At 32.0% G+C, this 19253-nt stretch overlaps 4 protein-coding genes across 5 annotated transcripts; 2 read left to right on the forward strand and 2 right to left on the reverse strand.

The window, feature by feature from the left end:
• Window positions 1-376: 376 nt before the first annotated feature.
• On the reverse strand, window positions 377-1347 carry LOC114163711 (fasciclin-like arabinogalactan protein 10). The gene is made up of 2 exons (XM_085666806.1): window positions 1308-1347; window positions 377-1179 (listed from the first exon to the last, which is right to left on the reverse strand). The coding sequence occupies exons 1-2, from the start codon at window positions 1345-1347 to the stop codon at window positions 497-499; spliced, it is 723 nt and encodes a 240-aa protein (XP_085522932.1). The 3' UTR covers window positions 377-496.
• A 1808-nt stretch (window positions 1348-3155) lies between these two features.
• On the reverse strand, window positions 3156-5773 carry LOC114196039 (uncharacterized). Of its 2 annotated transcripts, none has more exons than XM_085666851.1 (2): window positions 4542-4885; window positions 3156-3574 (listed from the first exon to the last, which is right to left on the reverse strand). In XM_085666851.1, exons 1-2 carry the CDS (start codon window positions 4672-4674, stop codon window positions 3339-3341), a joined length of 369 nt encoding a protein of 122 aa, XP_085522977.1. In that variant the 5' UTR covers window positions 4675-4885; the 3' UTR covers window positions 3156-3338. The 2 variants fall into 2 exon arrangements, 1 of the variants encoding a protein (XP_085522977.1); XR_014984632.1 differs by lacking the exon at window positions 3156-3574 and adding an exon at window positions 3993-4084 and having other exon boundaries at window positions 4542-5773.
• Window positions 5764-10354, forward strand: CRY3 (cryptochrome 3). Its single transcript, XM_028086535.2, has 13 exons — window positions 5764-6217; window positions 6378-6517; window positions 6607-6828; window positions 6899-7024; window positions 7116-7190; window positions 7357-7473; window positions 7567-7613; window positions 7841-7917; window positions 8082-8157; window positions 8332-8401; window positions 8571-8694; window positions 8937-8986; window positions 9909-10354. The coding sequence occupies exons 1-13, from the start codon at window positions 5779-5781 to the stop codon at window positions 10122-10124; spliced, it is 1779 nt and encodes a 592-aa protein (XP_027942336.1). The 5' UTR covers window positions 5764-5778; the 3' UTR covers window positions 10125-10354.
• A 4433-nt stretch (window positions 10355-14787) lies between these two features.
• Window positions 14788-18727, forward strand: LOC114163768 (uncharacterized protein At2g24330-like). The gene is made up of 6 exons (XM_028048072.2): window positions 14788-15124; window positions 15256-15519; window positions 16120-16264; window positions 17033-17142; window positions 17585-18008; window positions 18105-18727. The coding sequence occupies exons 2-6, from the start codon at window positions 15259-15261 to the stop codon at window positions 18377-18379; spliced, it is 1215 nt and encodes a 404-aa protein (XP_027903873.1). The 5' UTR covers window positions 14788-15124; window positions 15256-15258; the 3' UTR covers window positions 18380-18727.
• The last annotated feature ends 526 nt before the right edge of the window (window positions 18728-19253 follow it).

Genomic DNA, 19253 nt, shown 5'->3' on the forward strand with positions numbered 1-19253 from the left:
CGCATAAAAAAGTTTTAGTTGCAAACTATTAGAGTCGTTTATTTAAATATCTTAAACTTATTTATTTAACTAAAAAAACAAAATTAAGTGTATTTAACAATAATTTCAGTCAGATACATTAAATTTCAAAGAATTTTTACATTCGCAGTTCAATAATTGTTTTCTTTGTAACGTTTTCTCTGGAAATCATTAGCATTTGCCACATTCAAAATAATTTATGTTTACCATGAAGAAATATTAATTAAACAAACGCAATAATAATTTAAACAGCAAGCACAAGTATAACAGAAGATAGATAGAGAGAAAGAGAGAGAGAGAAAATAATGAATGATGTTGTTTCAATTGAATTAATCCGAATTCCACGAACACAAGCCAATAGAGTAATTTCGTTAAACAAAAACAAAAGATCCCTGTTGTATATCGTGATCGGTGATACACAACACCAATGCAATGGTTTTTTGTTTAACAAAATGATAAATTCCCGAAACGCCGTCGTTTACAGGCCAAGGATGAAAGCGGCGGAAGCGGAAGCGGCACCGAGGAGACCCATGCAGAGACGTGAAGCGTCGCTGCTTTGACCGGGAGCGAGAGCCGAAGGAGACGCTGCCTTTTCTCCGGCGCCAAGAGGAACCTTAACGTCGGAGAACAAATTCTCAATTCCAGGTACAAGAATGGGCTCGTTGAGCTCAATAGCGACAAACTCTTCGGGGTTATTCGCCACGGTTTGCACAAGTGCGGAAGTGAAGACTGTGCCGGGAGGAGAGGCGGCGGATCCCATGACCAACTCGCCTTCGTTCACTTGCTGAACGAGGACGTATCCCTGTTTGTCCTTGGCAAGACCGGAGGATTGGAAGAGAGTCTCGATGGGAATTTGACTTCCAACGTCATCGAAAATCCTCCTCTGGTCGTAGTACCCGATGAGGACGTGCGTGCTGACGGTGGCCTTCAAAAATGCCGGTGACTTTCCGGCGAGGGAAGCCATGGCCTTGTTGCTGAGGGGGAGAACGGTGACGGATTTCAGGGCGTTTATTTTGTCAACCAGATTGGCCTCGGTGAGGGCTTTGTTGAACTGCTCGTACTTAGGATTGTTCAGCGCCTGCAGCACATCCAACCCTTGGATGCTTGTGCCGAGGGCCAGAAGAAGAGCCACTGCAATGTTAGGTTTTACAAGGAGGGAGTTTCACTGGAGAGAGTGGGTTTCATTGGGGAGAACAACACTAATGGACATTCTCCCCCTCCAGCGGAAGCATTCCCAACCACGAGTACCCCTTCTCGTATCGCCGTTTATCTTAACGGGACACGCTTACCTGGAAGTCTTGCCAGGAAGACTTTTGATACAGGGACCATACTGTACTCGTCTGAGCCGGTTTCAACTATCGGCTCTGATACCACTTGTTAGGTTTTACAAGGAGGGGGTTTCACTGGGGAGAACAACACCAATGAGATCTGAGCCTAACCACATAAGACACTGACACCACTCTCAACCCAAAACCTTAAGGCAATGAGTTTATGGGCCTTGATCCTTATATGGTGCTCTACTTTCTCAATTCTGGTTAATGTGGGACTTAGACTCACACTTGAATTCCTAACATTCTCGAGACCTAAGGTTAAATTTTGTAAAAATTGTGTTGTCGAGACCGACTCGACCAAATTTTGGTCGAGGTCAACTTGATTGAATTCGACAGAATTTTGATCAGGACCAACTTGATTGAATTTGACATAATTTTAATTGGGACCGACTCAAGCGAATATGACCAAATTTCTATTAAAATAGACTTGGTCGAATATCACCAAATTTGGGTCAGGTCCGACTTAACCATATTTCGGTTGGAACCGACGCTATGGCCCCAAATTTTGGTTAGAATTTTTTTTATCAACATTGATTAAAATATAGGTTAAAAATTATTTATAAAAGTTTTTTTATAATTAATATTAGCGAAATCTTTTTTCTTACCGATAACAACCAATAATTTTATTAATATTAATAGAATTGTTTTTTTAATTGATTTGTAACTAGTATTTTTTTAATTATTATTTATATGAATTATTTTGTTGTTGATATTGTTAAAATTATTTCTAAACAATATATACTTTATCGTTATGAATAAAATTATTTTTAGTTAATATTAAACATATATTTTTAATAAAAGAACGTAATGATTATTTTCAATGAATGTTTATAAAGTTAAAATAATTTTTTTTTATGTTTAGTAATAATTGAAATAGTCCATACAAATAAAAAAAAGTTTTGATTAAAATGATCTTATTTATACAAAATTTTTTAAAAATGAACTAATTTAAAATAAAAATAATTGAAATATAATGTATTTTAATTTTCTAAACGTTATAAAATCCTTTTTCCAAACATTGTTTGTGGTCTCGCTGTAAAAGGAAATATTAATTTCGAGCTATTTAAAGATATATAAGAATCTATTTGGCTCACTCTTTTTTTTCTTGGACTGAGCAAACAAATGTAGAAAATCCTTAGGCCACTGAGTTTCAACATCTTCTCAATACTAGTCTTCCTCATCAAACTTCACTTAAATATCCAAAAATCTAGAGTTAAGAATTATTAGTAAAAAAAAAAACTATTTAAATATGAAGTTAACATATTTTTAATAAGAAAATCAATTACTGGAATACAACTGCAATTTTAACATAGTGAAGTGATGAACATTGTCGGCATATTTGAAGAATAGTACAATTTACTTAAATCATATCACTAATCAGTAACAATAAACAATTTAAAAAAATGTATTATTCGAATATTTGAATGAAATAGAGTGTGATTTATTAACATAAAACGACAACTAAGTAAATATTAAAAATCAGCCAGTTAATTAGATATGTAAAATATATATATATATATATATATATATATATATATATATATATATATATGTAATTTCTTCATATATGTATTATATTTATTTTAGTCCGATCCTTAGAAATTGATTTGATTCATTTTTGTTGGAAGGTTTTAGACCTTCGTGCCCACCGTTTACACGCAGTGTAGTTCTTTTCTTTATATACTGTGTACACCCTTTAAATAAATAATAAAAAAATAGAATATACATAATATGTTTTAGCTTATACGTGATAGTTACTGTTACAGCTATCACACTTTTAAATATTGTGTTAATTACTATTAAAAATACTTTCACAAAATAGAAAACATACTATATTTTCAGCCTGAAAGTACAACTTATCTGAAATAATACCTTGGTTCCATCTAATGTACACAGTCATTTTCAATTTCATAAATTCGAAAAGATTAATCAATTTTAAGCGTGCAAAACATTTAGTAGAATGAAGATTAAAAAGAAGACACAGTTTCCTTAACCAGGTCCTACTTTGGGAATATCATAATGCTCAGTGAGGTTGGCCAGATATTGATTGAACTCATGAATTCTATCTCGATGAGACTTGTTTGCCATTTTTGCTAGTCTTTGAAGCTCAAGTTTCTGTGTCTGATGCAGAAATCGCCTTTCTGCTGGAGTAAGATGATCATCAAAAGATACACTCTCTCTGCTGTCTTCATGATGATCCATCGACATGTTTCCACCAAAGATATCTAAAATCAAAAGTAAAATATAAATTAACAAAAGAAATTGTAAAACAGGTATGACTGTAGTGGAACAAGCGTTAATGTCAAACACTTAAACATGCTTACACAATCAGCTCAATCCTTCTTTTTTTTCAAGTACTATTTGCTCAATCTATAATCTCTCCCGGTCTCTCTTCTAAAGCTACAAAAACAACCTTATAAAAAACAATCTTATAACTCTTCTAAACCTACAAAAACAACCTTACAAAAAACAATCTTATAACTCATAAGTGTTAGTAAGGAAAATTAAACGCACAACCTCACTCTCACTTTCCCTTTCAACTTTATCACTAAGTTATCTCATAACTCGGATCAATCTATCATGATGAATCCATTCACATGTTCAACATGTAAGTAAAAAGATGTAAGCATAAGCAATATAAACCTAAAGAAAATGTGTAAGACAGATTAAAATTTTGACCATATTTCCATGTTTCTTTGCCCTTTGAGATCTTTAGCAGTCTGCATCACTCCATCCTGAGACAAGAACACATTTTCAATAACCAAAACTATTGAACAGAGGAGTCAACATTCGATCAAATGAGACAGCAATATCAAGTGACTTGCAAAAATAAATATTTTAAGCCACACCACAACAATGTTTCTTAAAATCATTATTGAATAATTTTTTACCCAAAGGAACTGGTTATGGTTATATTTGATTACAAAACCAATCAATTATACACATGATCAATTGTTGAAGAAACAATATCACTTTTGCAACGTTCACCGACTAGACAAAGTAACTCTAATTGTTTCCTGAATGTTTTCTAACAACTTTAATACACAGCTCCTCTACAAATATAAATTAACACACTTCCTTAAGAGATAAAACAAAATAATTTCCTTTGCCAAAAAGAAACTCAATGCTAGAATAATGATAATTGCACAGTTTTATCAAAGCTGAAAAGAAAGGGAAGAACATTAAGCTCACCAGAACTAGTTTGGGAGAAATTACGGTATCTCTTGTCTCGTTTCTTCTTCTTTTTAATCCCACAAGCTTTTACATCCAACGCTTTTCCCTTCAGCTTCAATTTCCCACCCACGACGTTGTCGTACTCTGACATCTAGCTTTTCACAATCTTCCAGATACAGAACCGGCGTTAATTTCTTAGTAGAACTCCTTTTTACGATTAAAAATCAACGAACATTACGAATTCATTCCTTCTATTCTATAACAATTAAGAGTCAAAGAACATTACGAATTGAATGCAACCAGTAGAAATTGGTGATCAAGAAAGTTCTCACCGGTATAAATAATTGAATGAAAAAAAGCAACGTTGGCGAATTTTCTGGAAACAAGTCGAACGTTCCTCCTTTTTGTTTGGGCTAGTTCAAATAGCTCGATCTCTATTTGATTTCGGCTTTTATTTTCTGCACCCCACAACTTCTTAGCACACCCGTACAAATGTCAAAAAACTATTTCACCTTACTTTCAAAGTATATGCTTTGGAAGTTTCCTTCGGCTTCTCATTAAAGGGCTTTGTTACTCCTTCCCTTTTCACTCTTGACTTTTTCGACTTGTTCTTCTTGCACCCCACCAATACTATATGCACTCCTATACTTAATAAAAAGATTAAAATACTTTCTCCACTATACACACCGTCGTTTTCGCAGTCGTTAGAAAAGAAAAGAGAGGGAAAATGTTGCATGAGAAGAAGAAGAAAAGGAGAGAAAGAATGCAGTATGAAAAAACTCCTTATCAAAAACTTATTCTGAAAATATATTATACATGTTTTGAAAATATTATTTCAAAAATTCTATTTTGAAAAACCTATTCTAAAATTAATTTCATTTCATGTGCTCTAGAAACCCTGCAGAAATTTTACTTCGAATGCTGTTTATAAAACTCCATTTAAGAGTCAGTTGTATTCGGAAAATTCCAAAAATTTTATTCTAAAAAATTCCCAAAATAGATAATTCGAAAATAACTTTTATAAAAAGTAGAATGTCATATTGAAAGTTGGGGTGCGCAAAGAAATCATAGGTGCAGGAAGAAAAAGCCTTCAGTCTTCTCCGATTCTTCTCGCTCATCCAAAAATAAAAAGTTGGAGTCAGTAGATCCATAGGCTAACAACCGGCCACGTCACACCAAACTCGAGACGCCACGTGTCACACTTTCAACTGCTTGATTACTCCCACCCTCAGCAAAAGCGCGACTAACGTTGTACATGGCCATTCTCCACTGCACCCCACTTCCATTTCTTTCCCTCAGAAGCACCCTCTATTCCTCTAAGTGCACGTTAACCTCAACACTCACACACCCAACAGCAACAAAAACAAGAAACCCGTTGTTCCTGGCGATGAACACGCTCGCCAAATCCGAACCCGTGTCGTCTTCAGGCTCTTCCTCGTCAACTTACGAGGTGCCGGAGCTAGATGCTAACGACATGGACCGCGTTGCAGAAAACACGTTTCGTAGGTACACGTGGAACACCAAGAGGAGTGGCAAAGGAACGGCCATTGTGTGGTTCAGGAATGATCTCAGAGTTTTGGATAACGAGGCTCTCTACAAGGCATGGCTTTCCTCCGAAACCGTTTTACCTGTCTACTGCGTTGACCCTCGACTCTTTGCCACTACTTATCATTTCGGCTTTCCCAAAACCGGTGGTATAGTTATATATAACTCGTATTCAAATTCATTTGCACCTTTACTTCTGCACCAAATTTAGATGCAGTTCTTTTAGCACAGAGTGAAATGCAATATCTTATGTATTTTTGGTGTTTACTTTTTCTAATCTAACTTCTTAGGTGATTTTAATTTGTGCAGCATTGAGAGCGCAATTTCTCCTTGAATGTTTGGTGGACTTGAGGAAGAATTTGATGAAAAAAGGGCTTAATTTGCTTGTACAACAAGGGAAGCCTGAGGAGATTCTTCCTTCTCTTGCCAAAGCATTTCAAGCTCACACAGTAAGTCTATGAATTTCAAGCCTGATTTCGAATTCATGGAATTTCATGGTTTAAGCTATACGGCTCATTGATGAATGTGAAGCTATCAGGTGTATGCACAGAAAGAAACGTGCAGTGAGGAGGTGAATGTTGAAAGATTAGTCATGGAAGGTCTTAAACAAGTTGGAACATCATCAGAAGAATCCAGTGGTGTCACAGTTTCAAAAAACATCCTTAAATTGCAATTAGTTTGGGGTACCACTATGTACCATCTTGATGACCTCCCTTTTGATGCCACTTCTTTGCCAGATATGTATACTCAATTTCGCAAGGCACGAGATTTTGAATCTGTGTTTGTTTTCACTGCTACATATGCTTTCTAATGGGATTCGAATTTTGCAGATTATTGAAGCCAAATGTACCATACGCTCATGCATCAAACTACCACCATCGCTAGGACCACCTCCCTTAATTGAGGATTGGGGATGCCTTCCTTCATTAGAGCAGCTTGGACTTGGCTCACAGAATGTATGTTGTTCCATATTTATTGGTAGATACCTTTCAAGAATGATGAGATGATGAACTTTTTCATTCCTTTATTTTCATCCTCAAAATTTAGGTTATCAAGGGAATGAAGTTTGTGGGGGGTGAAACTGCAGGATTGAGCAGAGTATATGAATACTTCTGGAAGAAGGTTGGTAATCTCAAATTCACAATTTAGATTCTATTTAGGTAACTATGTCACTGTTGGTGCTGTATATGGGTATTCTGTAAAATGTGACCTTAAATATGATGTTGGGGACATTAATTCCAGCCCTTGTTTGGTTATCTAATGCATTCTTAAGATTTTTCATATGTAGGATTTTCTGAAGGTTTATAAAGAGACCAGGAATGGGATGTTAGGGCCTGATTATTCTACCAAATTCTCACCGTGGCTTGCCTCAGGAAGTTTGTCTCCTCGTTTCATATATGAAGAGGTTAAAGCTTGCGTTGATCTCTGTTTTTTGCATTGTGTAACAACTAAGAAATGAGAATGCATGAGTTAACAAAGTTCAGTCTGTTCTTTATAGGTAAAGAGATATGAGAACGAAAGACTAGCAAATAGTTCTACCTACTGGTAAGTGGTAACATTGCATCTTTCTTGTTAATGTACATCTCTGTCATATTTCAAAATAGTATTCATTCTAGTACTACCAGTTTCTTACTCATCCCTAAAATCTAACTTTTCTGTTTTTGATTTCATCAGAGAAGTTCTGTTTTGTTTTCTCCCTTTCAATTATCATTCTATTTGTTCATGAAAAAATGAACTCAATTGAAAGATTTGACCTATGTTTACTTTTGCAGGGTTTTGTTCGAGTTGATATGGAGGGATTACTTTAGGTTTTTGTCAGTGAAATATGGGAATTCGCTTTTCCATCTAGGTATTGATAGGTTGAGGAATTTGATGTCTCTCGTGTTAACACAGTTATGGTTTTAAATTCTTCTGGTTTTGATGTGCAAGTGAGAAAAAGCATCTTCCTATAACACTTTTTGTCTTTAAAAAGTTTGTTCAGATTACTTAGGTAAAATCTATTTTTGTTTTCAGGTGGCCCTAGGAAAGTTCATCGCAACTGGAGCCAAGACAAGAACTTGTTTGAATCCTGGAGAGATGGTTGTACGGGGTACAATTTCTATCCAAGATTCAAAGTGTTGCTGAACTTTCTTGTTTGTTTTGACATAACTACCAACTGCTGTCGCTTGATTCTATGTTTGTTGTCTTAAAACATCAACCTAGAAGTTGTCCCTCTGATGTTGTCTTATAATCTTCTACCTTTTCTTTTGGCATAAACATGTAGGTATCCTCTCGTAGATGCCAACATGAAAGAACTATCGACTACAGGGTTTATGTCTAATCGAGGACGACAGGTATCAACCTGAATCCATTACTGTGTTTTTTGTAAAGTATAATAAATTCTGGAAATTTATGCCATACTGATTTTTGGACCAAAGTAGATAATACTATCATTATACATTACTAGGATTTCGCTATCAAATGTTGTAACAGAAACATGAAACTTGATTACCTTCTTGACAGATTGTATGTTCCTTTCTTGTGCGTGATATGGGGATAGATTGGCGCATGGGGGCAGAATGGTTCGAGACTTGTCTTTTGGATTATGATCCATGTTCTAATTATGGAAACTGGACTTACGGATCAGGTATGTGGGGTGAAGGGAGAAAAAAATGGGGTGCAGGAAGAAGTAGCTCGTTTGCTAAGTTTGCTAACATGAGCAATGAATAGTGTTATTTGTACAATTAAGATTATTTTCCTAATTTGAGATTTGGTTGTTTGCATTCATGTATTAAGCGTACTCAGATTCAAAATATATCATCCCTATATTACTGTTTTGTTTATAATTTTTAAACAACAAATATTACAACCCATATTCTTTCTATTCAGGAGTTGGGAATGATCCCAGAGAAGATCGCTATTTCAGCATCCCAAAACAAGTAAGCTTCAATGTTTAGTGATATATATATATATATATATATACATATATATGAGCTGTGAAAATGGGTTGGAATCCGTGAGTCAACACGACTCACCACGGGTTTCGGTCGTATTGGATTGAAAATTTTTCATAAATTTTTATAGGGTTGATTTTTAACCTGATTCACGTAGAACCCGGCTCACCCGGGTTCAACCCGTGATGAGCCGGGTTGACTCACCAACCCGCAAATAAAGGGTCACACAAGTGTTTTTTTTAGGTTGGACTTTTTATTTAGGTCAAGTTAGATTTTTTTTAGCCAACACATAGAGAATTTGTAGTTTTTGTGATTTTAGTTTGTATTTGGATTGTATTGAAGTTTATTTAGATTTTAATTAGAATTATAATTTAGTTTTGATTGAAAAATAAAAAAAAATTGTATTTTTTTTAATTAGGTGAGCTCGTGAGCCAATCTGTTTAACCGGCCAATCTGTTTAACCCACCAATCCGTGGGGGGCCGGACCAGATTCAATTTTTTTTTGACTCGTTAATAAGTGAACTAGGCTAGGTTAACTTATTAAGTAATCAACTCATGGTGGATTGGACCGAATTACCTGTTTTGACAACTCTAATATATATATATATATATATATATATATATATATATATATATATATATATATATATATATATATATATATATATATATATATATATATATATATATATATCCTAATCTTGTGTTCAAGTATTATTTGAACGGCTTTGAATCATGGTATATTTGATGAGACAAGATGCTGTTATTTAGAATTATTTAGAAGTTCTAAATTTTGAGTTTTGTTTTTGAAGGTTTAAAATAATTAGTATTAAAAGATAAATATTTTGATAAATGTCTAACTAAAAAATGGGTTGGAAAAAAAAGTGATATTAATTTTTTTTTTTAGGCACAAACATATGACCCTGAAGGTGAGTATGTTGCATACTGGTTGCCACAGTTGCGAAAAATCGAAAAGGAGAAAAGGAATTTTCCTGGAAATATGTACATTCCTCAAATTGTGCCTCTCAAGTTTGGAACAATGAGTGGAAACAACAACTATAGGTCTCGTGGTGCAAGAAGAATCAACGATAAAGGAAATGAAAGAAAATGGAACAGAAGATAAATGTGAAGAGAAGAAATTCTTAAAATTTATATATATTAGAGCTTTATATTTTGTAACTTAGAATCATTATTTTCTATACTTATTATGTTATATATGTTTTCTTTTTCCTCACTATGAGAGTAAAAAAGAAGCGTGTTTCAGTTTAAATTTCAATACTTGTTGTAATGTAATACACATGAACTTATTCCATGAAGTGAAATAATATATTTTTTTATTTTATTTTTATGAAATCTTCTTCAAAACATTGAATATGAACATATGTGCTACTGTTTATTAATTTAAATCATAATAATTTTATGTTATCTATTTTAATGTTTGAATTATAAGAATTATAATTATACGTTCTTTGAGTTAAAAATAGGAGAAAATCATGAAATATATTCACTCAAAATAAATTCCATGAATTTATAAATCTATATATATTAATTTTATTAATTAACTTGAATCATAATACAAAAGAAGTTATATTAGTGTATTATGAATTAAAGCATTCAAATGATATTTGATTACATGATTAAATGTTTTATATGTACTTTTATGAATTAAAAAAGAAAAAAATAATTCATTAACTTAAATATTTCCCAATTAAATAATTAAGCTATCTTTGGATTGGAGAGATGTTATAGATACTTAACTATAAGCCACTATCACATGTAGAAGCACATTATAGTGTTTACTTAAAAAATATAATAAAATTATTATTATTATTATTATAAAAAATGTAAATGATTTTTATAATTTAATTATAAATTATTTTTATTTATTGTGTAGGTAATTTTTTAATTGTACATAATTATTTTAATTTAAAAATATGATTAAATTTAAAAAATAAATTAGATAAAAGTTTAGGTTTTCTTGTTAATGTTATAAATAATATTTATTTATTTTTTCGATTAAATAATGCAACCTCTCTATTTGAGCCAATGATGAATATGGACATGATTAAGTTCCCAACAATCTTACCGTTAGTACACAAATCTATTTTGCTAGTCATAACGAAAGTTATTCATAATATGGTCAAGGTTCCAACAATTTTATCATTATTGGTACGAAACTAGTTTTCTTTTCGCTAAGTCACCATGAAAATTGTTCAAAATATAATTAAATATTTTGTTATTGCATGTCCTTCAATGTGTGGATCACTGTGTTGGAGGGAAAAAATGTAAAGCAAAAAAATATTGGGGCTCACTCTGTATTTGTTTAGCAAAAGAAAAATGATATCATTTTCCTTGGGGCTCACTCTGTATTTATTAAACAAATTTACCATTTTGGATGGAGAAAATGTTATTTATACATCTCAAGTTCGTAAAAATTATATTTTATATATATTTCACTTTAAATTTTAATATAAAAACATGTATTAAATGTCAATGTTACGAACAATAGTAAAAACACATGCATTTGTTATTTTCTAAATAATTGTTATGAAAATTATAAAATTAAATATAAATAATTTTTATAACTTTTTATTTATATTGAAGATAGTTTTATACTTAAGAAAATGATTAAGTTAAAGAAAATGGTTAAATCACTGAAATTTAAAAAAAAAAAATTAATAAAATAATTATTTCAATTTAAAAAATATTTAAAGGATAAAATTAGAAAGTAAATGAAGATTAAAAAAAACTCTTTATATACTATCATATAAAGAGATGTATTCTTTGTACATAGACATTTTATATATAAATATATATATTTTGATTAATTTTATAGATAATTTTTATTATAAATAATTATTTTAATTTAGAAATATAATCAATTTAAAAGACAACCAAATTTTAAAAATAAAATTGATAAAAGTTTAGGTCTTTTTATTACCGTTAAAAATAATAGTTTCTTTTTATTTTGGTTAAATTATACAACCTCTGTTTGAGCCAATGGTGGATGATCCAGACATGGTTAAAGTCCCAAGGATTTTTTAGCATTGAAACTCATCAGCTGTTTTGTTTTCAACTTTCAAAATATTATTAAAGGTTGTGTTAGTGCACATCCTTCAACATGTGTATCTGCTTTGGACAGACAAAGATGTAAATCAAAATATTTTGAAGCCCATCCTATATTTCTTTGGTCAGAATATAGGTTTCAGAATATAGGTTGATTTTAATAACAAACCATATCAATATTATCGTTCTAAAGACAACTTTTCAAACAAATATTGCTTAGATAACTGTAATTTATTATGATGTTTTTTATAAATACTATTATGTTTATTATTATTATTTATATATTACCTATTTATTTATTAAATTTGCAATGGTTGCCATGAGTTTTATTAAATAAATTTACCATTTTAGAAGAAGAAAATGTTATTTATAAATCTCAAGTTCAGTAAAAATCATATTACATTATTATTTACTTTAAATTTTAATATAAAAACGTGTATTAAATATTGATATTATAAATATTAGTGAAACATATATGTATTATTTTTTTATAATAAAAATAATAAAATTTTATATTATTTATTATTATTATTATAAAAAATATATAATTTCCACAATTTTTATCATGCATTTTTATTCTTTGTCATGATTTCCACCCTCATCATCCATGTGTTCCTTTTGATTGGCTTGCTAATACGATATATTTAGAAAAGAACACGATCATTTCTGAATTTGAATCTTTCATAGAGTCGAGAAAAATAAATTAGAGAAGAACGCAAAATAAGACAAAGATGGAGGACACCACAATTTAGCAGATTGATAAGTTAAGTAGATGAAAAAGTTAATATTTGATAAGAATCAGAGTTCAACTTCAATAACCAAGAGAGTCCTCCCTCAAATAATGCAAATGCATATAATATAACTCAAAAAGTGTCTATATTATTTTTTTATACCTCTATACACAAGCACAATTTTAAGAAATACTGGAAACCTTCCAAAAAGACCTGAGCCCAAAAACATAAAAACATAAAATAATTTATAAAAGAAAGCACAAAGCTCAAAAGCATACAAACATAACTAATTTCTAAAAGAAAATCAAAGTCAAAAAACATAAACTAATTTTCCTAAAAAGTATTATTCAAATGTGTTCCAAACCATTATCTTTGTATCCTTTGAATTTTCAATTGCTTGTAGTATCATGAGTCTCAAATAGATTTATTCTTTCAATTTCTTGCTCCTTGCCATTGCCATAGATCATTTTAATTGTAAAAGTTCATCTTCAAGTTCTTCTTATATATGTAATCGAGGGATAATCTTTTATCATTCTCTCCTTCTTAAAAAAATCTGTCCTCAAATTCTTAGCACTTAAAGTTTAAAAAATAGTCTTTTATCACCAGGGATAGTCCTATATCATTCATTCTTGAAGAAATTTTATTCTCAAATTACCTATCACTTGCCTATAGGTCTCAACCTCACGATTATTTTACATTGTCCTTACAATTTATATGCCAAACAAATGAAAATAGTATAGTGATTAAGATTAAATTATATATTTCAATAGTAAGTTATATAAATTTCGGATTAAAACCTACATAAATCTTATTTTTGTATTCTCTTAGGTTTAAGTTTTATTTCTTGAATCTATTTATTTTAGGAGTTATAAAACTATAAAGAGTTCACCTCTTTTTTGACAAACTTCACTGACAGATATTTAAATTTTAAATAAATTTTATATATTAGCATTTTTTAATTAAGTCTTTTTTTTCAAAACAAAATATAATTACTCTGTATGGCAGTCCGAGTTGAATTTTATCAGGATTCAATTAAAAAAAGTTAGTTTTCATTATTTGATGATAAAATCACTAGTTTAAATATTTAATATGTCTCCAAAATACTTATAAAATTACACAATAAAACCTAAACTTTAGAAGAAGAAAAATGTGCTTGAGGAAGTAATTTCTAAATTAAGAAATTTAGTTGGATGACTTATTTAAAAGAATTCAAAATACAGAATTTGCATAACAATACAGTCTTAAATTTAAATAAGAAATAGTAAATCGCATGTACCTATATATTTTTACTACCAATATAAATAGCATAACAATACAAAATATACCTATTCTTTAATAAACTTCACCAACAAATTTACAATTTTTAATAAATGTCAGTTTATGAGAAAAAAATCTAATGATATTGTAAAGTTGTTTTCTATCGTTCTCCATTTATAAATCATCGTGATAATTAAATTTGAAAATATATATATATATATATATATATATATATATATATATATATATATATATATATATATATATACACACACACACACATATACTCTTTTCATTCCAAATCAATTGTCTTTTTAAAGTTCTCTTTCTGATTAAAAAAAACGATGTCGTACGACTTACTTGAAAAAATATGAGATTTAACAAGTTAAAAAGGTACTTTTAATTAGTTTTTTACTATTTAATGTTTCCTTCCTGATCAGTATATCAAAACAGTAACTTAAAAACCATTATTGATATTTTAACCGACTATTTTAATTCTAAAATTAGTATAGTAGAAAACTGTTTTAGACTATATCAATTAATTTCTGTGCATGTATTTCTAGAAAGTTTTGCATGAAGCTTCTCAAATCTCAAATTAAGACCGACAGAAAGCCATCGTTTATTTATTTTATTTTTATCAAATTATGTTAGCTAAAGTTTGCGTCAAAGTTTGCGTCCTTGGTCACACCAGAGTTTATAAAATTATTACACCCATATTGAAGAACTACGCTATATATTTTTTTCTTTTTTTTTTCATTAACACCATTTTCACGTTACCTCAATCATTAAGCTTTCGTTTCCTCTATTTTCATCCTACCAATTCAGAAACCTCACCTCTCATATGGTTCCCCAATTTCAAAAAGTCGCCACGATAATTCAACGATTGAGTAGCCTCCAAGTATTCGTTTCGTTCCAATAGATTGCAACCACCTTCGTGTTCCTTTCGTACCCCGTGTTCGCGTCGTGCGCGCAAAGTAGCGAATCGTAACTCCTCAAATTCTCCCTCAGTCGCAATACACGCTAGCGAGATCCGAACGAATAACGTGATTAAGATCATCAAGAGAAGCAGGTATGTTTCTCCAATCGAGATTCCTCCTTCGTCGATCCGATTCTGCAAAATCATCGATCAATTCGTTGAGACGGTTAGTTGCGGAATTGTTGGAGCGAATTTGAATCGTGTTTTTTTTTTATTATTAACAGGGGATGGCGAATGACAAAGTGATTGATGAAGGTGAGAAGAACGAGAGCGGTGGTACGAATTCCTCCGAGGGTGGGAAGAAGAAGCAAAAAAGCTTTTTGTCTCGAATTTGGAACGGGATACTTAGGTTACACGGTGATGATTTTGAGAAGAGACTCCAATACATTTCTAAAGAGGAGGCTCAGGTTATGACTAGGATGAACAGCAGATCACGATCCTGGAGGAGAATTTCCCGCCATCTTATTGTGTTTTCTGTCATATTTGAGGTGTGGTAATTGTTGATAATGTTTTCCTTCGCATTCAGCATTATTTGGTTTCAATCAATGATGCATATATACCTGGTTGCTTCTCTACGTTTCATTGTGAGATTAAGGTTTTTTTCAGTTTATCGTATTTTGTCGTTTAAACATGGATGATGATAAAACCCTCGGTTAGTTAAATTCTATAATTTCTCTACCGTCAACCTATATTATATTGAAGTTTAATTTCTCATTTGAAATTTATAATTATATGAAGACTTTCTTTTTAGTCCCGGTACATGCCATTTTAAATTCTTTAGTATTTGCATGCATCGTTTTAATTTTTCTTGAGATTTAAAATGGTACGTAAAGGAGTTAAAAGGGGTGATTTAAAGATAATGTTTTTGTAAATATAGGAAATAAATGAATAATTAAACCTTTATCAAACCTTATATCGTAAACTTCTCTACCGTAGTTACTTACACTTTTACAGAGACAGGGGGGGAATGATTACTCAGAGTGGTTATTCATTTTTAGTGATTAGCGAACTAAGAGGTTAATTAGTCTCTCTTCTCTAAATAAGTTGATCTTCTGGTCCCTGTTACTTAAAATAGTTTAAACTTTCAGGTTGTTGCTATAGTTTATGCTATTATGACAACAAGATCAATTCTTATGAATTGGAAAATGAGGGCACTGCGGGTTTTGCCAATGTTTCTTTTGCCTGCACTGTCATCCGCTGCCTATGCAGCATTTGTAAGCTTCACAAGGATGTGTAAGTATTTTAAGCTTTACCATTAACATGCATATCCTGCACAAGCTGGTCACATTTTATCTATATTTAACAATCAAAGTTTTGTGTGTTCGACCGTAATTGAGTGCTGAGTGTTGCATAATTTGCAGTTGTCATCTATGTTGATGGAATTTTAACTTTATGTTCCAAGTCTCAAATTGATGTAATTAGGTGGTCCTCTTTACGGTACGACTTACTACTGTAAAGAGTTTTAATTCATCTCTGCCATTAGAACTTTTTCCAATAAAATAGGATGGACAAGTTTCAATGTTAGTCTAAGCCAAACTTATTGATTCACTTCTGTGAGCAATGCTTTCAATAATTGATAGACCCAATCTAAAATCCTGTAGTTTAGTACTTCCTAGGTGAGTGTTTTGTATGAAAGAATATCGTATATTCTTCATGCTGTCGTATTCATAGCTCCATGCAAATACTGATCACAGTAGTATATAAAGTTCATTAGAAGTTCCTGCAGTTCATGTAATCATGTTCAAACGGTTCTAATGAAACTTTTATATGAAGAAAGATGCACGCTGGAGCAGCATTTGATACTAATAAGTAATTTCTCACTGGTAATAATTACTTATGTGATCTATTCTTCACAAATCTAATGATTTTATTATTGAATTCAAATTTATAGCGCAGTTTTTCACGCCCAACTAGTGCTCAAAATTTTATAACTCTTATGCCAACTGAAAATAAAATTCCCTTATTGTTTGAATTTTAAATTTATGATGTGTGATTTTACAGGTGATCGCAGGGACCAGAAAATTCTTGAAAGGCTTCGAGCTGAAAGGCAAGAAAAAATTGATGAGCTCAAAGAAAAGACAAATTATTACACTACACAACAGCTCATTCAGGTGATTGTTTGACGCAAGGCTTGTTACATGGTTCAATATCACCTATCTTTCATTTCTTGAAACGGAAGTGGACAAAATAACTTCGGGTTTGTAGTCTGGTGGGGTTCATTAATGTTGAATCTTAAGTTGAAAAGCATAGTACAGTATTTCAAATTTCAGAACCCCATCAAATTTGATGACATAGCTCCTAATTATCAGTTACGTTGAATATTTCTTTATCCATGACATTCAATACCCATGCTTCTATTTTTGTAAAGAATTAATAATGTCAGCATGTGAATGAATTCATGTGACTGCTGTAATCAAGGTTCATTTATTTCATTGATTTAAGCTGCTGTGCCAATGTGTATACTCCAAAGTGCATTACTGAAGAGCAACTCTTGATGGTATCTGTTTGTACGTGTCTTAATATTATTGTGTGTTATGCTTATGATCTATTCAGAGATATGATCCAGACCCAGCTGCAAAAGCAGCTGCTGCAACTGTTTTAGCATCTAAGTTGGGTGCAGATTCTGGTTTGAGAGTGTACCTGGAAGATCAACTCAGTCCCGGTGCTGCAATAGGGAAGAGCAACGATGTTGAACTTACGCAGTCCTCTGGACTTCGAAATCGGAGACAAGTTCAATCTAGATGCACTAGTCCAAGGGCAGCCACACCAAATCCTGGTGATCAACAAGTTGGTCTTGGGGGAAGTTATCAAACCCAGACTTTTGACGACAATCAGCCTGTTGTTGTTGAACATCACCAACCTCAAAGTTCAAACACACAAGACGGTGGATGGATTGCACGAATTGCAGCTTTGCTTGTGGGTGAGGATCCAGCACAGTCTTATGCTCTCATATGTGGTAACTGCTATATGCATAATGGTAAGGGGGCTATATTTGATTTTTTTTTTTTTTGTCTCATGTCCTTTTGCATTAGATCATGTTGATGTGTATTTTTATCTACTTATTTTCTTTCAGGTCTAGCTCGGAAGGAGGATTTCCCATTTATCACATACTACTGCCCACACTGTCGTGCCCTAAACAAACCTAAGCAATTGGATGAGCGTATTTCTAGTCTTACTTCTCCAAACACAGGGACTCCGAAAACAGACAATAGTTCCTCTGATGCAACTAAGAATATTAGGGCTTCTGCCGCTGAGAGTATAATCGCAGGCAGTAATCCTGGAAGTGCTTCTAGCTCTGAGATCGGGGAACTAACAGAAAGGGCAAGTGTGGATGAGAAAGTTGATTAAAAGAACGGCCGTTTTTTATGATTCAGCTGTTGGGATGACATGTCTACCCCCTTGTTTCGGACACAAACTGACTATATGTATAAAGGGAAGAACTTCGCTATTAGTTTCCTTGGTTGGCTTTGCAACAGGAAGAGTGCTGAAATACTTTGATACGTCTCGTGATCTGTGGTATAGAGTACACGTATTGTTTGAGTAAAGGCAATTTTGGCTTTATTTTACCTTTTTTGTGACAGTGTTCTAGTTTTAAAACTTGGACTGTAACTAAGAAATTTTGGGATCTGGATTTCTATCCGTTCTGTTTATGGATTTAAATTCAATTCATCCATGAGCAATAATTTCATTCTTGGATACCGAGTGAAGTAGCTGATTGTTGGATTCCAATATCTTGTTTATGATACTTTTGTATATATACAATATACGTTATAATTATTGTCCATTTGTTCAAATAGTTGGTTCCGACTGTATTCAGTCAAATCTGGATCGCTCCAAATTTAGCTAAATTCGGACCGGTCCTCTTGATGTTAAAATTGGTTGAATTAGTTTTAGAAGAAATTTGGTCAAGTCCGTCTCTGTTAAAATTTGGTTGAGTCGGTTACAATCAAATTGGTAGAGTTAGCATTGGTTGACATAGGCCGACCTAAGTTGAAAGGTGAGATTGTCTAACCTAGATCAAGGGTTTCGAGACTAGTTGGACATGCTGATGATCGAGATGAGTTTGGATTGTGTCGACCCAATGACACGAATTTTAAAATAATCATTTCAAATTTTTTTTATATAAGATGAATGAGTTGTTTTCTTTTTCACCTTCAACTTTCTTTTGTGTTTCTAATTTTTTTGTCTCCAGTTTTTTTCAAAATTATCGAATTTTTAAATT

This window comes from Vigna unguiculata, chromosome 9 (assembly GCF_037176805.1).
Source record: "Vigna unguiculata cultivar grain cowpea cultivar isolate G323 ecotype 2 chromosome 9, ASM3717680v1, whole genome shotgun sequence".
Taxonomy (NCBI): Eukaryota; Viridiplantae; Streptophyta; class Magnoliopsida; order Fabales; family Fabaceae; genus Vigna; species Vigna unguiculata.